Here is a 21,319-nt window from a genome sequence, read left to right as displayed (position 1 = left end):
GTTCCACCTCTCGCAAGAGAAAAAGGTGTGTTCAGCGTCATCCGCCACTCTATTGCAGAACACACAATCAGGAGATCGCGCCTTCCCAATCCTGTGCAGGTAAGACCGAAAACCTCCATGTCCACTTAGAAGTTGGGTAAGGAAGTAATCAATCTCACCGTGCTCTCTGTTCAACCATAGGTCTAATTTGTCGATGAGCCGCGCAGTCCACTTGCCCCTTGGCTCATTTTGCCAAGAAAGTTTCCACTCGCTAAGGGTGCGTTGACGTTCTTCACGGGCAACCACTTCTCTTAAGTTTTCGCTCTTACGGCGATAGAAAGCTTTGCGCTCCTTGGCAAGGAGGGCAACGGGGATCACTCCCGCAATCACCATCACAGCCGGTTCGGAGACAGTGCGATAAGCAGACGCCACTCGCAAAGCTCCCTGCCTCTGCACTTGAGCGAGGCGTTTACGATGCACCTCCTTGTCAAGGGCATCAGCCCATGCCTCCGCACCATAGAGAAGGACGGACTGCGTTGCTCCCATGAGGAGACGTCTCCTAGTTGATATAGGGCCCCCGACATTCGCCATTAGCCGACTCAAGGCCGCGACTCCTGCTGCAGCCCTGTCCGCGACTGCTTTGATTTGCTCGAAGAAGCTCATCTTCGAGTCGAGCATTAAACCAAGGTATTTAATCGCTGGTTTTGACTCTATAGTCAACTCGCCGATCGATATGGGACGCAAGGTCGTTATTCTCCTTCTGGTCAGGATGACTACTTCGGTTTTTTCCAGCGCAAGGTTGAAACCGTGAGCAGTCATCCATCCGCTTACCCGTCGCATCAATATGCCAAGTCTGCTTTGCGCCTGTTCAACAGTGCGTTCGGCAACAAGTGCCGCAACGTCGTCTGCATAACCGACCAGGCGCGATTCTTCGGGCATATCGAGTCTCAGCAGACTATCGTAGGAAGCGTTCCAGAGGTCCGGCCCTAGGATGGATCCCTGTGCCCCCGACGTGATTTCCATCCTCCTCTGGCCCTCTAGCGTCTCATAGAGCAGGTAGCGGTCTTTCAGATAATCCCTCAATATCCGCAAGAGATAGCTTGGCAGTGAAAGGAGTTCTCTAGTGTGCTTAGCATATCTGTCCATCTTACGGAATTGAAGGCATTTCTGACATCAAGCGTTATGAGGAGCACTATCCGTTGAGATCGGCGGCTGTGTGCCCCGGCTCGATTAAACGCATTTACGACCTCCATAACAGCATCCACTGTAGATTTCCCTGTTCTAAACCCGAACTGCCTTACGGATAAGTCCCCGGCAGCACGGATCGCTTCAGCGAGTCTACCCCTGATGAGCTTCTCGAGCACTTTTCCAGCCGTGTCAAGCATACACAGCGGTCGGTATGCAGACGGGAGCTCCGGGTCTCCTTTACCCTTACTGATCAACGCGAGTCTGGCCACTTTCTAGCGACAGTGAAGCCCATAGTGTTTTACGTAGGCACCTGTCGTGAGACTTAATCCTACGGTCCTCTTCAGACACGGATTGATTTTGTGACCACAATCAGCGCCCCGTTGAGACAAGCAACAATGGTACCAGTCTATACCAAGTGCATGGCTTAGCATTCATACTGGTGGATGCAAGAATGACCTAAATCTCTACCGAACTATGGAGTACGGCTTCCGTGTTGATACGCAACACCACGTCGAGGCCCGAAGGTCTCTTCTCGCTTGAGCATAACCACAACCACCATGAAACTCCCACTAGGGGGGCCAACCGCAAATAACCGAGCTGTCCTCACATACAACAGGAGTTCACCCGAAGTATGTGAGTCCAGGGGCTTTCCCGGTTCCCATGGTACCATTATACCCCTGGTAAGGTTTCGTGACCAATTTGCCACTTCAGATGAATCCCCGTGCAGACTCGGATCTGATCGCCCTGATTAGGCCTTTGGAGCATTCGCCTACTGAATCACGGCCGGCAAACCAAAGTAATTACAGCGTCTCCCGGTGCCACCACTATGGAGGTTCTCCTCGGCCACTTGGTTTTGGTTTGGTCGATAGGGTTGCCGCCACATCTTCCTCGCCGCCACCTCTGAGCACCACTTTCCAGCGACAAGGAAAAATGCCCTCCTTCAAGCACGCGTTGAACATTTCAAACAGCAATTCTAGCCGTTGGCGGAACACCAGTTTGTAAACTTCCGCCGGGATACCATCAGGACCTGGCGCCTTCCTGTTTTTCATAGTGAGAACCGCTTCTACGAGCTCTCTCATTGTGAAAAGGGGGCAATCCACGACGCTTTCCGCGCTATGACGCTTTAGGGAATGTTTAAGTGTACATCCGATTCGACAATTGTCAACCACACATTCAGAGTTATACAATCCTCCAAAAAACTGCTGAATTTTGACCATTCAGTTCCACCAGAAACTATCATAAGTGCAGTTATAGCAAAGTACTCGCCGAAAAATGCTTGCTCATCATTTTGCGAACCAGTTTGAAGCAACTGGTTAAGGCCTTGATATTTGGATCTCTCGTAAGTCATTAACAAAAATTAAGTATTTCAAATCCGACGAATTCCTGTAAATACCATAAATATCAAATGTGAAATTGCGACATTCCCCACTGGTTCATACAGTAAAGGAGCCCATCTCTGCGGAAAGCCAGACTGCTATTTCTAATTGACGGCCAAGAGGGAGACTCCTTGGATTTAGTCAATTCCACGTCACTTTGCACCAATTGGTAAATGCATACAGATGTTCTATCGCAGTTCGGCCGACCGAAAATTTGTGATACATAGTATTTCCCTTATTGCTCGATCTTGACTGAGGCGGAAGGATGGGCAATTGCACAACTTTTGACTGCGACTAGATCGACTAATATCATACCGGGTTGGAAGCATCGTTTAAAGGAAATTTGCACCATGAAACAATGCACTAGAAAAGAACGCACTGAAATTGTTTTAATTGTCAGACTACTTAGTATGCAGATAACGAATAGGATGTTTCCGATGAAAATATTGAAACTGGAGATGTAAATAAACAACATGAAAAAGAAAGAAAGACGACTAACTGTCTCACCTCTGCCCTGGGAGCACCATGACCGAAAAAGGCATCTGATGAAAATCGCTCCTTTTTGTACAATCGCAAACACGGCAAGGGTGAGAATTATATTCAACTTAACACTGTCAAAGCTAACTTTTTTGCTTGAAATATGAGGGATCCTACTATAAGTCTACATCTACTCGATGTTGGACTGGACCAGATAGAGAGCAACCTACTCTCATTTTTTTTGGTCCACGGACCCCTCGGTTTGGACACGGCACCCAAGTATTCAAAAAAGCAAGAACTCGCGACTTAAGGGAAGGGTCATCAAAGTTGCCGGTGGGTGGACCAAAAAAGTTGCATCATTTATTGACGAGTTTATCCTTGGGCAATCCACAACTATCCCACATATTACGCGCAAAGCAACTATGCGGTGACAAAGTTGGTGTAATTATTAATATTCTTGTGGATACAGAAGCTGGCTTGCAGTCGACCTAGCGCTTTGGAGAAGTTAGCAAATGTGGTGAACAAGATTCACAAAGTGGGGGCAGTGATTCCGGTGGACACCAGTGAACTGGTTGAATTCAGATAACAAGTGGCAGCCATGGCAAGTCAATCGTAAAGTCGACTAGGTCTAGATCTGATGCTCGATTTGAAAGTCGATCCAGATCTGAAATAAGGACTCGTTCTTCTGCCTTTTAATAAATCAGCATGTTGGTATTAACACAAATATAATCTAAATCGTTCTAAAAAAAAAATAAAGCCCCGAGAGACTTTGGCGTCTGCTTGTCGGAGGGCTTCGATAAGTCGTGTCAAATTTATGACACAAAGGTGGGTAAAGACCTTATTTATACGAATTCCTCAGATCTTTCCGTGCAATTGCACACCTTTTCTTGCAATTGAACCTACAAAGTCAACAAATGCATGCTTCAGAGGGTAGCAGACGTACTTATAACTGTTGTTAACAAGTGACACGTCATAACACATATACAGTCTTTATGTCTTTGCATAGGAACAAACTATTTCATACTCAATTCCAAAGGAACAAGTCGAAATCCGGAAGCTTGGAGCTTCAAGTGTGAAGGTTTTGTGTATTTTTTAGGTGAGGATATTTGAGTAGACATTTGCTACATTTGTAATAAGCTCGTAAGGTATATGCATATACCATACTAGTTGCCGCTGTCCTGGACAATACCGCGTGTCATATATTTTGGCAACATGGGTGCTTGCCCAAGGATGAGGGTTCCGTGAACCACAACCGAGAAAGCATGTTACTTTCAACTGGTCCGGTCCGCCATTAAGTGGATGGCGCAATTCCTCGATTCTTAAACAAAAAATTTTGTAACAATTTAATATTTTTTCCTAAAAACTTTAACCCCATTTTCACAACAAAATTTCTAAGAGAATGACATAGGGAATTGCAACTATTTTTAATGGCCGGTCAAACTTATTTTTTTGGCGAAAACTGTGCGAACACTCCTCAATTCTTTAAAAATCAATATATAGTATCTAAGATTCTTTTTCTATCATAGCTTCAAATTGAAACTAGTTATACTGCGTGAAGTAGAGCATCTCAAATTCCATAGAAGGAGAATTGTTGCGGTGCCGCCATTTTTGCATATATCTTTGCAAAAATTGACTCGAATATACTTCAGTATATACATTGGGATTCACAATTCGCACCTTCGCGTCAAATTTCGTGTCAACCGGTGCAGCCGTTTCTAAGGAAGTGGCAAACATAGTTTCTATTTTACAAATGAGAGAAGTTAAATTAATGCAAATTTTCGATATATTGCTAGATAATTAGAGAAATTGCAGTGGCGAGAATGCAGCTAATGCGCAGGGACAATGTTTGCACCGTTTTGGCAGCAAAACCACCCGAACATAAGGTGCACCAGAAACTTCACTCGCATCTTTAGTTGGGTGGCGGCAAAACCTACCTTTTTGGAAGATTTGCAGATGCAACAAATATTGGTTGCTTCTAGCGGAGTTCGAATCTAGGACCAACTGATTGAATATTTTTCGGGATCTCTTCTAACATAAAATTCAAACGCAGTCCTATATTAGATATATTATTTTCATGATCAACTGTCATTTGTGAAGTCCCACAACATGGCGCGGACTTTTCAGTGCGTTTGACTTTATTATTATTCTGTTGAGGGAAAGTCGCACCGGTTCTTAAAAGAACTATTGTGCCCTTTTACTGGTTATAGTGTACCTATTAATCATAATATCTCAGGCAACCCTATAAGCATTAGGAATTTTAGTATATTCCCTACTTACAAATCTTTCAATTTTGCATCTGATATTAAGTGTTCACTCAGATGCCTCGGCCTAGTTTGCACAAGTGCAAACCTGCACGCAGTGTCTGTAGACATTCCCAGCTTCTCTAGGTGATAGTTTAGCCGGCAGTGACCAGTGAGAATTCCCACTATGATCCGCAGGTTCTTCTTGGCGAGTTTTAAGCAACCCTTTGTGCGCTTGGATTCGTATCCCCCAATAAGCACCCTGGATTGCTCCATTCCTTCTAGACCCGCCCAGTATACTTCCCTCAGCAGTTCCTCATCGTTTTTTAATGTCATAGCCATGAATCCGTTTCCAATTCCACAGAAGGGTTCTGAGTCTGTGTAAAGGTGTCCCTGCTCCCTTCTTGGCTAGTTCGTCCGCAGCCTTATTGCCTTCCAACCCAACATGTCCTAGAACCCTGAATATCCGGACCCTGTTGAACGTTGTTCAGTCTCTCAAGGCATTCCCATATCAGTTTAGAGTTCATCAGGTTGGACCTAAGTGCCTTGATTGCTGCTTGGCTGTCAGTCAGATTAGCAATATTCTGCCCCCTCTGCTGTGAGGGATCCGTCAGTGTACCAAGTAATCAGTTGCTGGTTTAAGCCGTATGTTACAGCCACATTCTCCGAGTTTGCCTTGTTACTACAACGTGTTTAACTTCTTATCGAAGTGAAACCTCGCTGTCATGTGATCCCTTGATATCAATGATTCGGGGTACCCCTAGAAAGAATATCAATCTTCCTTGGATTTAGGCAGCTCCCCGCCTCACTGATACTCCTCCTGAAGTTTGCCCTCCTTGCCTGCATCTATATGTGCAGATGGAGAGGAGTTAATCCCAGAAGGGTCTCCAGGGATGCCGTTGGGTGTGTCCTTATCGCCCCACACGCAAACCAATCTTTGAAGTTTGTGTAACTCCCTGGCTTGTGTGCTGAGTTCAGTTCTTTCTGCCCAGAATACCGCCCCATAGGCCTTACTATTGCAGCGTTTGAATTTGGTTGAAATTTAAAATGCTGATAATTTAAAAAATAGCTTTTTTCAGAAACGGTCCTTGAGAGTTTTACTAGATTACACCACTGAAGTGATTTGCGTCGTTAGTGAAAATAAGCGGAGAGTCTATTCTACAAATACACGAGCTCATGTATGAGCTTAAAGTAGCAATTCGTAGGAAATGTCGAAAAGTTAATGCCGATTTGCTCAATAAATTTATCAATTCACTGAGAAAAGGAAATGTTGGTTCTAATAAAAGCCAAATGCGGTCACAATAATTGTTAAGTCAATAGTTTTTATTGCGTTGAGTATCTAAGGTGCGTTATAAATATGAAATGGGTTCAAATTAACAGTTTCAAGTACCTTTTTTAACTTGTTTTTACTTTTAATTTTACATAAAAACTAACTTCTCTTAACGTTTTGATCGCCTTCAATTAAATTTGTAAGAACGTTCATACCCTACTCTGGCATTAGTACAGACTTACAGGTTATAAATATGAAAATGGATGTCAATAAAACTTTAGGTCAACATTAGTTTTAATTTCTCGGATACATCTTTTATTAATATTTGTAATTTATCCGTATAGAATATAATATTCGATTTCGACATTGACATAGAATTATCGCCCTTCTTTCACAAAGAGAAATGCTACTTAAAATACATTATTTTGAAAATGTTTTTTAGACAATACCCCGAAGACACCTTTTCTTTTTTTAGATTTTCAAAAATTGAGCTAGAGAAAGCAGCAATTACCCAAAAACTTAGCATGAAAATATCAAGCACGTAATGGTTCCCTTGGTCTTCAAGATTAGTACGAAGGATCTAGATATGTTCCTCAATGTGCGTAATTTCGAAACTTAATGGGGGTTTCAACTGAAATTTTATAAATTAATTGCTTCATATACGGTAAGGAATGAAGGGAAAAGGAAATCATAAACTGGCAACATTCATTTTATGAGCCTTGTAGTCTGGGAAAATTTCAACCAAGTTAAGTAGTAAGTACAAGGCAGACAGGTAGGTAACCATAGAGATAAGTTACAATTTTCACTCCACCAAACGATAACGACTTCCAGTAGGTAAAAGATCATTTCACATATTTACCTGTAAAAAGCCAACACATACCATATACAATAGTAATTTGCGTTATCCTAGGTGTTGAAATCAATTTTATAATATCTTCTACCACTCTCTAGGGTTGTATTTTTCATTTGAAATGCATCTAGTTACCTACTGTTTAATCCAAAGGTTAAGGGGTAATGAGGGGCATCTACCTAAGCGTTTTAAATGGAATACTGCCCTTCTCTGATTAAGAAAGATCTTACTTGTCAAGTAACAAGTGATCAAGTATTCAGTTTGTTTTAGAATTTGAAACTAAAAGGACATCAAGAAAGATGAGTGATATTGCCAGAAGAATTATTATGAGTATAATTAACTTCAGTAAGACTTGTTTTCACGCTTATGCGAGCTTCTTTCGCTCAAACTTCAAAGATGGTAAGTTGCAAAGATATATCTAGCAGAATCAAAACAATATTCACTTTTATTTGGGGTTTTATTTTTATATATCCTTTTCCCTCATTTTCAGACGAGTCCAACGGCGATATAGAGTTTACTACATTTGAGAACGAGCATCAAGAACCCGATAATGAAAGCGAAGAAGACACGTAAGTAACTCCACAATTAATTTAAGAAACTGCGATTCAAAAGTAATAAGAGAAATAATCGTATCTATTGAGTTGTGATCCTCCTCAGTTTCTGAGATGCATGGCACTAGAGTAAAGTTTTTCCTAGAAACCACGCGTAGGGCTCGTGGAAGTGAAGTGTTACCTATAAAAACATGTAGCAAATGCATTTCAGTGTCTCCTTTGCTTATCTATAAGAAATAAATTCATTTTTTACAGAAACTCTTTCGATATTTGTGAGCTTACAGAGGATGAATCAAATACGTCCTCATCAAGTATAGAGATTATAGAGGACCCGGGGGAAGATGCAGAAACAACAGCCCAAAAAACTGGTTCGAGTGTAAAAACGGAAGCTGTTGATGAGTTCAACATGGATACGTTCATAATGACTTTATCATCCAAACTCGATCGTGAACATTTAACAGCCGATCAACTGAAAAAAATCCGAAAGGACACTGTCAAAACAGTTGAAACGTTGCTTCAGAAATACAAAGACGAAAACTCATCCGAGAACTTTCCAAGGGCTTAGCCCTCTAAACAGTTTTTTTCTTTTGGAAAAATTCAAAGATTGTATGATTGTGAAAGGTACTATTAAATCGTGTCCAAGTGTAAATGATGATTGGATTTAGCAAATATTAATAATTTTTTTAAAAGAATGTTAAGAAAATTCGTATAATTCTTTATTTAGAATAAAATTACTCAAGAATCGAATAAAATTTATTTTTCCAAAAATACCAATTTATTTTAATTTTTGATTGGAATATTATCCTCATTTTCGTAAGTCAAAATCTCAACAACTTTATATATGAATGACTGAAGTAAAATATGAGAGATTAGATATTTGTCTGCTAATTGTAGTCTAGTCTAAAATTGATAGACAAGTAGCTCCCTCCAAACTACAATTTTTAGTTTTCAATGTAGACATATATTTCGGGAGCAACTTACCCCCTTCATCAGTACAAAGCTACCTCGTATTGTAGTAGTTTGCTTGGCTATCTGTTGTAGAAGTTTGTCTATCAATTTTAAAATATATAGTAAAAGAGTAATGATAAATCGCTCTGTGTTACTCACAAAACCAATCACGCTATATTTATACAACATTGGCATAGGTTTTTGGGACATACTATTGTTTATGTATTTGAACATAATGATAGACACACTTATACTGTTTTCACTTCATTTTTATTCGCACTTAGAGACAGAAAATTATAAAAAACTAGCATGATCACTTTTCTGAGTTAATCCATTTATCCATTTTTGCGTCCTGCACAACCTTAATTTTTTTGGATTACTTTGAACACGATCTCTGCACACGTTTGGGAAAATGTCCTGTGTTTGCTTTTGCCCAAGGCTCTTCCTTATTTTCCGGGCCTCCTGTAACCGTCCGCTATAAGATTCCCCCCGGATTGAGTTGTAGAGACTGTGATGATCACTCAAGAATTGTGACATTATTTCAAAACCATGGTTTTGTTTATTTGACGGTATGTTTAGAATTATTGTCTTCCTAGGAGACAGTATCAGGATCCAACTTTTCGGCAAATGCCGGTTGTTCAGTTCTCAAAATACCAATATACGGTACTGCAGCACTCTTTTCGAATATTCTGTGAAGTGTTTTAATGCCTGTGAGCATCATACATACCCACACAACTATGGAATATCTACCAAATTTAAGGGTTGGCTTTACACGTCATGGCTGTAATTTCTCACTAGCGATTTTTCGCACCCACAAGCGTGAATGTTTTCTTAAGAAATCTAGACGTTGCATCGCGCTGGTAACAAGGGTTTTTGACGTTGACGCTTGCTTGTATGCCAATGTTTCACCATATTCAATAAATTGTTTCAACTGATGTGGTCATGTTTATGTGGGAATCGATGGAAAGTTTAATTTAAACTATATTTTTAGACTTTAGGCGTCTCAGATCACCCAATTTTCTTCATTGACTTCAGAAAGAAATTTTGGGCGACCTTTACTTTTGGCTGGAAAATTATTCATATGCGGATTTGACTAATTAAACTCAGGGGTATACTTCGTTTGCCTCATCCGCCATTTCTTTAAAAGTCTTTAATTGTTTACAGGTTTTAGTGACCTATTGCTTGGTTGTTCGTTCCCATTTCACCCATGAAAAAGATATTATTTAACTTTTTCATTTCCACTTTGAATTTTCGTACCCAATCCCATACATTTTGAGTGATTTCAGCCTCACATTTACATACAATGCAGATAGTGTTTTTCGTGATCGGTTTTGAGAGTAACTGTATGTATTATGCAAGCATCGAAGGAAAATATTCAGCACTGACAGCCTTGATTTTGGCAAATAAAATCTAGCGAACAAAAGTGACAGCCATACTAATATATTATATTGAATATTTGTATGTTGTAACGCAGCCGCAGCCCCTTGAGTAGAAAAGCATAAAAGGTATCATTTTCTCGAGTCACATTTCTGATTCTATCATCTCGAAATGCCCATGGCAACTTAAAAAAAACATCATTTCAGCCTCCTTTCCTAGAATATAAATGGGGAATGGGAAACCTTATAAACTTATTATTCCTATTTTTCAAATTTATCCAAATGATATGATCGTACTTATTTATACGGCCTCGTAAAAATTTTGCTCATCATCATCATCATCAACGGCGCAACAACCGGTATCCGGTCTAGGCCTGCCTTAATAAGGAACTCCAGACATCCCGGTTTTGCGCCGAGGTCCACCAATTCGATATCCCTAAAAGCTGTCTGGCGTCCTGGCCCACGCCATCGCTCCATCTTAGGCAGGGTCTGCCTCGTCTTCTTTTCCTACCATAGATATTGCCCTTATAGACTTTCCGGGTGGGATCATCTTCATCCATACGGATTAAGTGACCCGCCCACCGTAACCTATTGAGCCGGATTTTATCCACAACCGGACGGTCATGGTATCGCTCATTGATTTCGTCTTTGTGTAGGCTACGGAATCGTCCATCCTCATGTAGGGGGCCAAAAATTCTTCGGAGGATTCTTCTCTCGAACGCGGCCAAGAGTTCGCAATTTTTCTTGCTAAGAACCCAAGTTTCCGAGGAATACATGAGGACTGGCAAGATCATAGTCTTGTACAGTAAGAGCTTTTACCCTATGGTGAGACGTTTCGAGCGGAACAGTCTTTGTAAGCTGAAGTAGGCTCTGTTGGCTGACAACAACCGTGCGCGGATTTCATCATCGTAGTTGTTATCGGTTGTGATTTTCGACCCTAGATAGGAGAAATTGTCAACGGTCTCAAAGTTGTATTCCCCTATCCTTATTCTTGTTCGTGCTTGTGTTTGACCAGTGCGGTTTGATGTTGTTGGTTGATTCGTCTTCGGTGCTGACGTTGCCACCATGTATTTTGTCTTGCCTTCATTGATGTGCAGCCCAAGATCTCGCGCCGCCTGCTCGATCTGGATGAAGGCAGTTTGAACGTCTCGGGTGGTTCTTCCCATGATGTCGATATCGTCAGCATAGGCCAGTAGTTGGGTGGACTTGAAGAGGATCGTACCTCTTGCATTCACCTCAGCATCACGGATCACCTTCTCGAGGGCCAGGTTAAAGAGGACGCATGATAGCGCATCCCCTTGTCGTAGACCGTTGTTGATGTCGAATGGTCTTGAGAGTGATCCTGCTGCTTTTATCTGGCCTCGCACATTGGTCAGGGTCAGCCTAGTCAGTCTTATTAATTTCGGCGGGATACCGAATTCTCTCATGGCCGTGTACAGTTTTAACCTGGCTATGCTATCATAGGCGGCTTTAAAGTCGATGAACAGATGGTGCAACTGTTGTCCATATTCCAACAGTTTTTCCATCACCTGCCGCAGAGAGAAAATCTGATCTGTTGCTGATTTGCCTGGAGTGAAGCCTCTTTGGTATGGGCCAATGATGTTCTGGGCGTATGGGGCTATCCGGCCTAGCAAGATAGTGGAGAATATCTTATAGATGGTACTCAGCAACGTGATACCTCTATAATTGCTGCACTGTGTGATATCTCCCTTTTTATGTATGAGACAGATTATGCCTCGCTGCCAATCGTCAGGCATTGATTCGCTGTCCCATACCGTGAGCACAAGTTGATGAACCACTTGGTGTAACTGGTCGCCTCCATATTTAACCAATTCGGCTGTAATTCCATCGGCTCCTGGCGACTTATGATTTTTTAGCCGATGAATTGCACGGACTGTTTCTCCTAAACTTGGTGGTGGCAGTATTTGTCCGTCGTCTTCAGTTGGCGGGACCTCCAACTCGCCGATGTTCTGGTTGTTCAGTAGCTCATCAAAGTACTCAACCCATCGCTCTAATATGCCCATTCTGTCGGAAATCAGATTTCCCTCTTTGTCTCGGCAGGATGAGCATCGAGGTGTATAAGGCTTCATCCTGCTGACTTGTTGGTAAAACTTCCGCGCCTGGTGCGGTTGCTCCCTGTACTTTTCTAGTTCACAGACTTGTTGGTTCTCCCAGGCTTCCTTTTTCCGTCTGTGAAGTCGCTTCTCCGCTCGACGGAGTTCGTGATAAGTCTCTGCGCGTGCCCGCGTTCTTTGAGAATGCAACATTACTCGGTATGCGGCATTCTTCCGTTCCGTTGCTAGCTTACATTCATCGTCAAACCAGCCGTTCCGACTCCTTTTGCGGCTGGGGCCAAGTATATTTGTGGCCGTATCCATGATAACGTTCTTCAGGTGATTGTGAAGATCATTTGTTGATGCTTCATCTCCAGGTCCTCTATTGACTGCGGTTATTGCGGCATCCATTTCCCTCTTATAGGTGTCGCGGAGGGTTGTGTTGTGGATGGGTTCAGTGTTCACTCTCACCTGATTGTCAGAGGGGATTCTAGGTGGTATTGTTATTCGAGCTCGGAGCACCATGCCAACGAGATAGTGATCCGAGTCTATATTGGCCCCCCTATATGTTCTGACATTCATCAAGGCTGAGAGATGGCGGCGTTCGATCAACACGTGGTCAATTTGGTTGAAAGTGGTCCCGTCTGGAGAGGCCCACGTATGTTTCCGCGCAAACCAGGTACTTCCAACAACCATTTCGTGTGACCCTGCTAATTGAATAGTCCGCAGTCCGTTATCATTTGTTTTTTCGTGTAAGCTATGGGAGCCAACGTATCGCCTGAATACGGGCTCCTTCCCTACTTGGCTGTTAAAATCCCCAAATATGATTTTGATATCATATCTGGGACAGGCTTCGAGGGTTCTTTCTACTGCCTCGTAGAAGGTATCCTTCTCCGACTCTGCAGTCTCCTCTGTAGAGGCGTGAACGTTTATGAGGCTTGTATTTCTAAACTTGCCTCGCAAGCGCAGAGTGCATAGCCGTTCGCTTATACTTTCAAAGCCGATAACAGCAGGTTTCATTTTTTGGCTGACTAAGAAACCTACTCCGAGCACATGGTTTACTGGATGGCCGCTATAATATATGGTGTAGTGGCTCTTCTCCAGGAAACCGGTCCCTGTCCATCGCATCTCTTGCAACGCTGTTACATCAGCCCTATATTGGGACAGGGTATCGGCTAGCTGCTTATCAGCTTCATCTCTGTACAGGGAGCGCACGTTCCATGAGAAAATGCGCAAATCGTTGTTCCTTTGTCGTTGCCGGGTCCGTCGTTTTAACATCCGTCCTATCCGAGGCTCCTGTTGTGGCTTCGTAACAGGTTGTTTTCCGTGTAGGGTTGTCAGCCCTACCCAACCCCCAACCTGGAGGACCAGTTGGTACAATTTGTCCCGTTTTTAGGCGCGGGAGACGCGCCTTCATCCTTCTCCGTCTGCAGCTTTTCGTCAAGAAAGAGCTCCCAGCGGTCACCACGTGGAGGTGGAGATAGGGTTTGGTAGTAGAGCTGTTGGTGTTGGTTCAGCAGGCATTTCCCAGGTTTTATGCTCCATCGTGGGTACCAATCCACGTTTCGCCCCGGGACCTATACTACCCTTTGACCATGACTCGGATTTATTGGTGACGGCATTGTTCAACTATGATCAACCTATTCACTTTGGAAAGACTAAAGATGCATCTGGTTGCTTTCAGACGGATGGAGGCTTTTAAGAGAATTTCCATCTGTATGGAATCATAATATCTGAGCAGGTAAAATAGTAACATATGCTAGATCATAAGATGGCCCCTTGCTATTTTCGGTAAAGCCAAACTTTGCAATTGAATCCTATCTCTACCTTCACGAACTAGTAATTAACAATCGCATAACAGGAAACATTCAACTACAATTGCCATCGAAAAAGGACACAATTGGAAACGGCAGCGGCAGTATTCTTTCGGAATATTAAAAACATTAGCTCGTCAAATAGAACGGGTATGGTGAGAAAGTTCCTTCAAAAATATAACAAACGATTGACACTCGAAGAAATGAATTGTTTCGTTTACGCAGGGGTGTGGCTGCTTTTTTTCGAAAAAGTCACAGAAATCGATTAAATGATAATTCTAAGCAAAAAACGTTTAACGAAAATTTTTCGTACAAGTATTAGTTTTCGAGTTATTCAAGTTCAAGCATATCGTTTTTTCATCGAGAAAATGGTTTTTTTTTCCCAAATAACTCGAAAACCTGGCATTTCATATTAAAAATAATATTGAGCAGAAACAAAGCATATTAAATAAAAAAGGACGATTTCTTTGTAAGTGCAATGTGGACTGAGTTGCTCGTCAAACGTAAATTTGTAATGTCTAAAAAAATATTAATACTTCCAAGGTCAAATAACACAAAACTAGAAACTTTTAGTGGAAATTGGTCTAAAGCTCTTTTAAAGTGCTAGAAGAGACCTTTAAAATTAGGTATGATAGAAGTCAACGCAATAAATATTATAATAATGGAGCTATGATCAAAATAATATAATTACCTTAATTTTTGATATAAAAATCAATAAAAATATTCTTTTTCCCTTATAAATTTAGAGTAAGCCGAAACCCTTGAGAATATACTATATTTAAGCTCTGGCAATAAATTCTGAATTTGGTGGATATAGAGGTTTAGAAAAGTCTGATTTACCTTACACAAAAAAAAATAAAAATAAAATATTTTTAAACGAAAAAACTCATTTTTTTATCTCTCAAAAAATAAAAAAAAAAGATAGTGAAAAATACTAAGTACAAAAATATGACCTTTCTCTCGGTTAAATATTAAGTCAGCAGTTTTTCACAATCATTTTTATTTTTTGAGATATTTTTGAAAAAATGATTTTTTTTTTGGAAAAATAAAAAAGAAATTTTAGGAAAAATCACACGCTTCTCCCTATCCACCAAATTTTCAGAATTTATTGCAATGGGTGGATTCTCAAAGGATTCGACTTACTTTCAATTTATATGAGAAAAGCACGTTTTCTTTTTATTGATTTTCATATAAAAAAATTAGGAAATTTCATTATTTTCCGTTATTATTTATCCCACTGACTTCTACCATGCCTTTTCATGCCTCATGCACTTTAAAAGAGCTTCGGATCAATTTCCACAAAAAATTACTGATTGAAAGTATCAACTTTTTTTAGAAATTACGAATTTACGTTTGACGAGCCATTACTCATTTCATATTGTGCCTACATAAAAATAAAAAGATTCGTTCTTTTTGTTATTTAATATGTTTTATTTCTGCTTAATATCATTTCTACATGAAATGCATGATTTGGGAGTTATTTGCGAAAAACATGCATTTTTAAATGAAAATACATGTTTGAACATGAATAACTCGAAAACTACTGCTTGTATGAAAAATTTTCACCAAACATTTTTTGCTTAGAATTGATCAATCGATTTCTATAGTAATCTAAAAAAAAAATGTCCACCCTGAAGGGAAGTTACCACACCCGCAGGGGGGAGGCGCAAATCGACGCCGTATAACCTGAGTTTCTTATGTCAACCTCTAACCCCACCCCAACTTTCAGATCAATCGGTTTTGACTGAAAGAATTCGGCTTTAATGACTGAACTATAAATTAAGGAAGAAGAGATTTAGGGTCATACTAGACGATAAGGAAAGAAAAGAATGAGAACACTTAATGCACGTTTCATTACTTCCCGCGCGATGGAACAAGCAGACACGGCAACTATTACGAAAGTGCAAAGAAAAGATGCAATGAAGTTGCAATTTCTTGAAGTCCTACGATATTGATACATATATTGTAGTCTGATTTCATTATACTGGTCGAGGGGAGCAGCCACATAGACGAACTAAAAAAGCACCTTGTTCATAAGAAATCAAGTGGCAAGAAATGCCGACTTTGCTTGTATAATAGTTTAAGTAAGGTTCATAACAACACTTACTTCAATCAAACCAACTATGTTGCCATAGGAAAAAAGGCTATCAAACTACAGGTCACGGATAATGAACCGAAGAAGCCGGAGGCAAAGTATCCTAGAAGAAAAGGACAAATTTGGCCTGTAGAGTTAAGAACAATAAATAGTCTAGAAATCTCTTTTGTCACATTCACTTAACTAATAATTTCGTTGTAGACTTCCTTTGGAAATTTTTCAAAATTTAAATCAAAAATGTTTTCACTAGCCAAGCGTTTCTGCTTATCCAATCAACCTATATGAAATCGCGTTGGTAGTTGTTCACTTTATCAACGTCAAGTTAGTATTAAAACTGCCTTCATGCCTTCAACTACTGAATCGATACCAGCAACCAATCATTATATACTCGCCATATTTAATGCTGCGAAAAAGACGAACGTTGTTACAAAGATACGTCAATTAATTTACGTTTCCCCCTCTTTCTATTCGCTAGACAAATCTCAGCGAAAACAGATCAAGTTCCACTTAAACGGTTTGATTGTTGACATAAATTTCAGGTTACGCCGTAGTTCTGGAAACAGAATCATATTTCAAAGTAAATTTATGATGGTAATCATCCTATATAGGACAGATTTTCGTTAAAAGCATCGAGAAAAAGGAATGTTTATGTAGCAAGTGCGTAGATTAGTGGCATTTTATGTTCTATGATGATATTAGTCCCCATAATTTTCGGAAATTGGCTGGCAATTCTCCGGATCGTCTTTCTGTACAGATCTACGAAAAAAAGACCTTGTAATGAAGACGGAACAAATGGTTTCCAAAAGTGACTGATTATTGATATCCAACACAATTTCAAAGACCTTGCAGAATGCTAACGGTTACAGGGAAAAAATAACTGTTTGATCCCGATATTGACTGCCACTATTACTCACATTTTCGAAAATTACCCTTACTAACGCTTCATGTAAATTTTAGTCACGTGACCCTTTCCTACAATCTATTGAATTACTGTTGGCGCTGTTCAGCATGAACTTGGCGCAATTAAAAGCTGGTAAGTATTCACCGACTCCAGGTTTGCATATAGCTTGTAAGAAATTGCAAGTTAACAGTTATCTGATGCCCCCAGGTGGCCAATCTTTGTCTTTATTTAACCTCGTTTTTATAAGGAGGTCGGACTGATTAAAAAATCAACAATAATGTTATTGTAGTGTTTCTAACGACTGCACGAGTATCAGAAGAAAGGTCCCTGTTCAGAAGAAAGGTCCCTGTTCACCCCTTTGTGCCCGTCGTTTCTCGTCCAATATACTACTTCCTTCCTATTAAATATTTACTATTCTTGATGAATATTGAGGGTTATCGCTTTCTTTCTTTTTGATTGCTCGATCATCGATTTTCTCCGGTAATACCGTTGCAATTGAGCCAACTATGATTCCCATTAGTACCATTATTGGCCTATATGTTTTTGAATTCTTCATTGAAAACACAAGCTGCAGTCCAGGATGCTATTTCTACAAGATCTTTGCCCGTAAAAGTGAAAACAAGTCCGGAAACCGGAAGCTGGACGTTTCAGATATGAAAGGTTTTGTATATTTCTTTTATAAAAACATTTGAGTGGAGATTTGTTCCATTCATACCTAGCATGTAATATATGCATATATTATGTGATACTGACATTCAAAGTCTTGAATTTGCACGCAAGTGACAACTTTAACCTATTATAAGTTTATTAGTAATAATGGGATTTCCACCAAACTATCTTCTTGACAAATATCAAGACCCGCTTCGGAAAGTACTGGATACGGGATGGGAACATCCTTATTTGAAAAGAACATACAATAATAATTATTGGAAATGATGCTTTTACATAGAGGAAAATTTAGTGCTATTTAGTGCGCGGACTACTCTTTCGTGGGCAAGCGCCCAGTACTTTTAAAAGGCAGCGTCTGATGAGATCGCCTCTGCCCTGCGATCGAAACCGCATAGCACAAAACCCTAAAAACAATGTTTTTTAGTTGCGGAAGCACAGAGGTAAAGCAAAGATCCACAACTAGCCAGGAGTCGAACCGGGGCAACTAAATCGAGTGCCAAAGGCTCAAATACCTTGTCAAATATAGTAGTTGGTTCGCAAATTGTGGCAACGAAAATTGCGAGTAAGAAATCTGACTTTGGGTTGTTGTGTTGGAAAATATTCATTTGCAACGAATAGAAAGACTTTAGTTGTTTTTTCCCAAGATGGAATTCAATTTATTAGTGGTATCTGCGCATTTCGGGCACCAGTTGTGCGCTTCTTGAGTAGACTGTCAATCACTTATATTGGGTCTGCCTTCTGCTATTTATGTGCCATAGTTTAATCTATTTTCCTCTGGGTCGCGTGAGATTGCTAGGCTTTCTTATGCAGCCAGTTTTCTGCTGTTGCTGCACTCCCTAATTACGTATACTTTGTCTCACGTTATGAAATATCCACCCTCTATGATATGCCCTGCAACCATGACTTCAAAGCTATGCCCTTCCTTTTATTTTTTGTGGCTGTTTCCGCTTCTCTCGCGTGTTCTCCCCACCGCATCGAAACCAGTCTTTTGATCCTTCCTATGTAGCTCTTCCCATAGTCTCGATACATGACTTTGAATATCCCGGTGGACTCGTACCGCAATTTTCAATCTTTGGAAACGGGGCACCATGTCCATCCAAGTGAAATCTTGTGGCATTTACTTTCTCATTAGTGTTATTTAAACTACCAAATAGCACTCATGAAGGAAAGAAGCGGTTCCCAAAATGTCAATATAAGCAAATAAAATAAATGACATTAGTGGAAAAGCAGAAACCGTCTAATTATTTCAAATACATTTTCAACCTTTTGAGTTTTGACGAAGCCTCTGAGTGCGTGTCCCCTATTCGTAAGTTATGGCATCTTCTTCACTTGACCTCTATAGACAGTGGTAAAAATATAATATCATCTACGTACTTTGCCCAGATTTTAGGAAGTAGAAAAGTGGCGAAACTCAAATAGCAGAAGGCAAACCCAATATATATAAGTAATTGAAAATATACTGAAGAAGGACACAACTAGTGTCCGAAATGCGTAAATACAATTAATAAACTGAATTGTAAAAAAGAAAACGTTTTACAAATTGTGAAAATTTAAAGAAAAATCAATTTTTAATAAATTATTACAGTTGTATTAATAGAAAAATATACACCCATATGAACCACGGTTCCTGACTATGACCCGAAAAATCCTTTCTTCCATTTGGTAGAAACTTGCCATTCTACAATGTTGCCGGCATGATTTTAACTTATTAAATTCTGATAAGAAGACAAACAGTTGCGATAGAGCGACGCACGACTGGACAATCACAACGGGTTCCACAAATCCTTGAATGTATAAGACGAGCTCCAACACCGTGATAACAAAATATCTGGCAAGATTCCTAATCGTGTAGCGGGGTAGAAAAGCCAGATGCTGTTCTTAAAAAACAGCTCATTTTCTGAAATAACGGTAGTGAAGGATTATAGATGGCCAGCTCAAGTATATGAGTTCATTACATATTAAGTTTTTTTTATTTTAGCTTATCAAAATCGGTTTACTGTCACATCCGATTTACTAGGAAACGGCTAAATTTAATCAGAAAGTATGGTCTCTGAATCCTTTTACATATGGCAAGTGGTGCCATTTTATGTTGAGTTTGAGGGGGGCTTTTCTCACCGAATACTTGTGGGGCATCAAATGAAAGAGCTCAGTGAGTGCTTTCCGAGACTGATGATATTTTTGATACTGGATGAAACATAGAGGAGTGAGGGTTCGAAATATTTGACCCAAAGGTGTAACAGGAATCGTTCTCAGAGCCTATCCAACCGAAAAATCTGAAAAAAATCACAATGATGCATCCATCGGAACTCTAGGCCTCAAAATGCATCCCATTCCGACATCTGCTTAAATAAAGTTAACAATAGCATATTACCATATTCCAGAATTTTACCTGAAAATCCTACTTAAGTTCATCCTAAAAGTATAGTGCAGTTATAAGTACTAACATAATGTATAATTTTAAAAAGTTTGACAAAAATCGTACTATGATATTATTAGCAAAGTTATAGAAGGTCAAAATTGTGTATTTCACATAAATTTATCGCACTCTAAGACGTGTATAACAGCATCATCATATAAAATGAACTCATATAATATAAACGGTAGATTTGGAGTTTGGAAATACATATGTATATCAATAATCAAGGAATATTTTGAATTGGAGGTATACGCGAATGGAAAAAATGTGAATAAGAAACTTCTCACACAAGATGAACACAAAACCTGTATACCCGATGCGTCCAGCTTTCGGTATTCCCACTTGTTTAGAACCCAGCATCAGTTCAGGCTATTTTCGTATCATAGTATGATAGCTTCCGGTCGAAGGAATGTTGCTACAACCTAACCAGATTTTTCCAGAAGAAGGTATGTTGTCTGCCAGTCGATTATTTCGGCCTTGAGTAGAATTTCCTTTTCCACATCGTTGTCTGGAATATCACTTTAATTGAAATTTGGCGTGAATTGAGTTTGCCACGATATAAAATAACTAAGGTTTTTGGAAAGCCTACGCTGACATTTTTTACTGAGGCATATCAGGTAATATTATTACAAATAGGTTTTTTTAATAAATCCATGAGCATATGTTAATATCTGGACGTTTTGGCTCACTTATAAAACGATAAAAATAAGCGCAAACCTCAGGACCATACCATACCACTTAATCAATAAATAAATTTCAATCACAATTCTACTAATATTACTTCAATTGCGTTTATTTAATGTTTGCAACAAGACATGGCAATATATAAACGAATGGATACCCGTAATTCGTTGAAATTTGCACCGCATCGAATCTACATTGTTGTGAGCTTTGACATCGTTGAGTTTCGTTTTCCAGACAAATTTGGCGTTTTTCAGCAGTTCCATTGTCCGCATGTTTCAGTTACCCTAGCATTTCCAGGAAAAACTTTTTTATAACACTTCCTTTCAAAGTACAGTATAGTATCATTTTTCAAAGTGGTTTCTGACATTTCAAAAATGTCTGTACCACCTTTGCGAAAAGCGGTTCCTTTTGGGTAATTTTTCATAATGACA

At 40.0% G+C, this 21,319-nt stretch overlaps 2 protein-coding genes across 5 annotated transcripts in view; one reads left to right on the top strand and one right to left on the bottom strand.

Moving 5' to 3' along the window:
• LOC119650214 (cAMP-dependent protein kinase type I regulatory subunit) overlaps positions 1-21,319 on the bottom strand; it is a 193,179-nt gene that overhangs the window by 9,822 nt on the left and 162,038 nt on the right. The window lies entirely within an intron of this gene.
• LOC119650216 lies at positions 7,554-8,803 on the top strand. Its single transcript, XM_038052783.1, has 3 exons — positions 7,554-7,779; positions 7,871-7,949; positions 8,187-8,803. The coding sequence occupies exons 1-3, from the start codon at positions 7,680-7,682 to the stop codon at positions 8,494-8,496; spliced, it is 489 nt and encodes a 162-aa protein (XP_037908711.1). The 5' UTR covers positions 7,554-7,679; the 3' UTR covers positions 8,497-8,803.

This window comes from Hermetia illucens, chromosome 2 (assembly GCF_905115235.1).
Source record: "Hermetia illucens chromosome 2, iHerIll2.2.curated.20191125, whole genome shotgun sequence".
NCBI classification, from domain to species: Eukaryota; Metazoa; Arthropoda; class Insecta; order Diptera; family Stratiomyidae; genus Hermetia; species Hermetia illucens.
Note: the sequence above shows the minus strand (reverse complement) of the source record. Positions and strands in the feature narration are given on the sequence as shown.

Bases quoted from the DNA above. Each gene is read 5' to 3' on its own strand.
- LOC119650216 (XM_038052783.1), top strand. From the start codon at position 7,680: ATGAGTGATATTGCCAGAAGAATTATTATGAGTATAATTAACTTCAGT. The intron at 7,780-7,870 runs GTAAGTTGCAAA...CCTCATTTTCAG, and splicing joins TCGCTCAAACTTCAAAGATG to ACGAGTCCAACGGCGATATA. The intron at 7,950-8,186 runs GTAAGTAACTCC...CATTTTTTACAG, and splicing joins AATGAAAGCGAAGAAGACAC to AAACTCTTTCGATATTTGTG.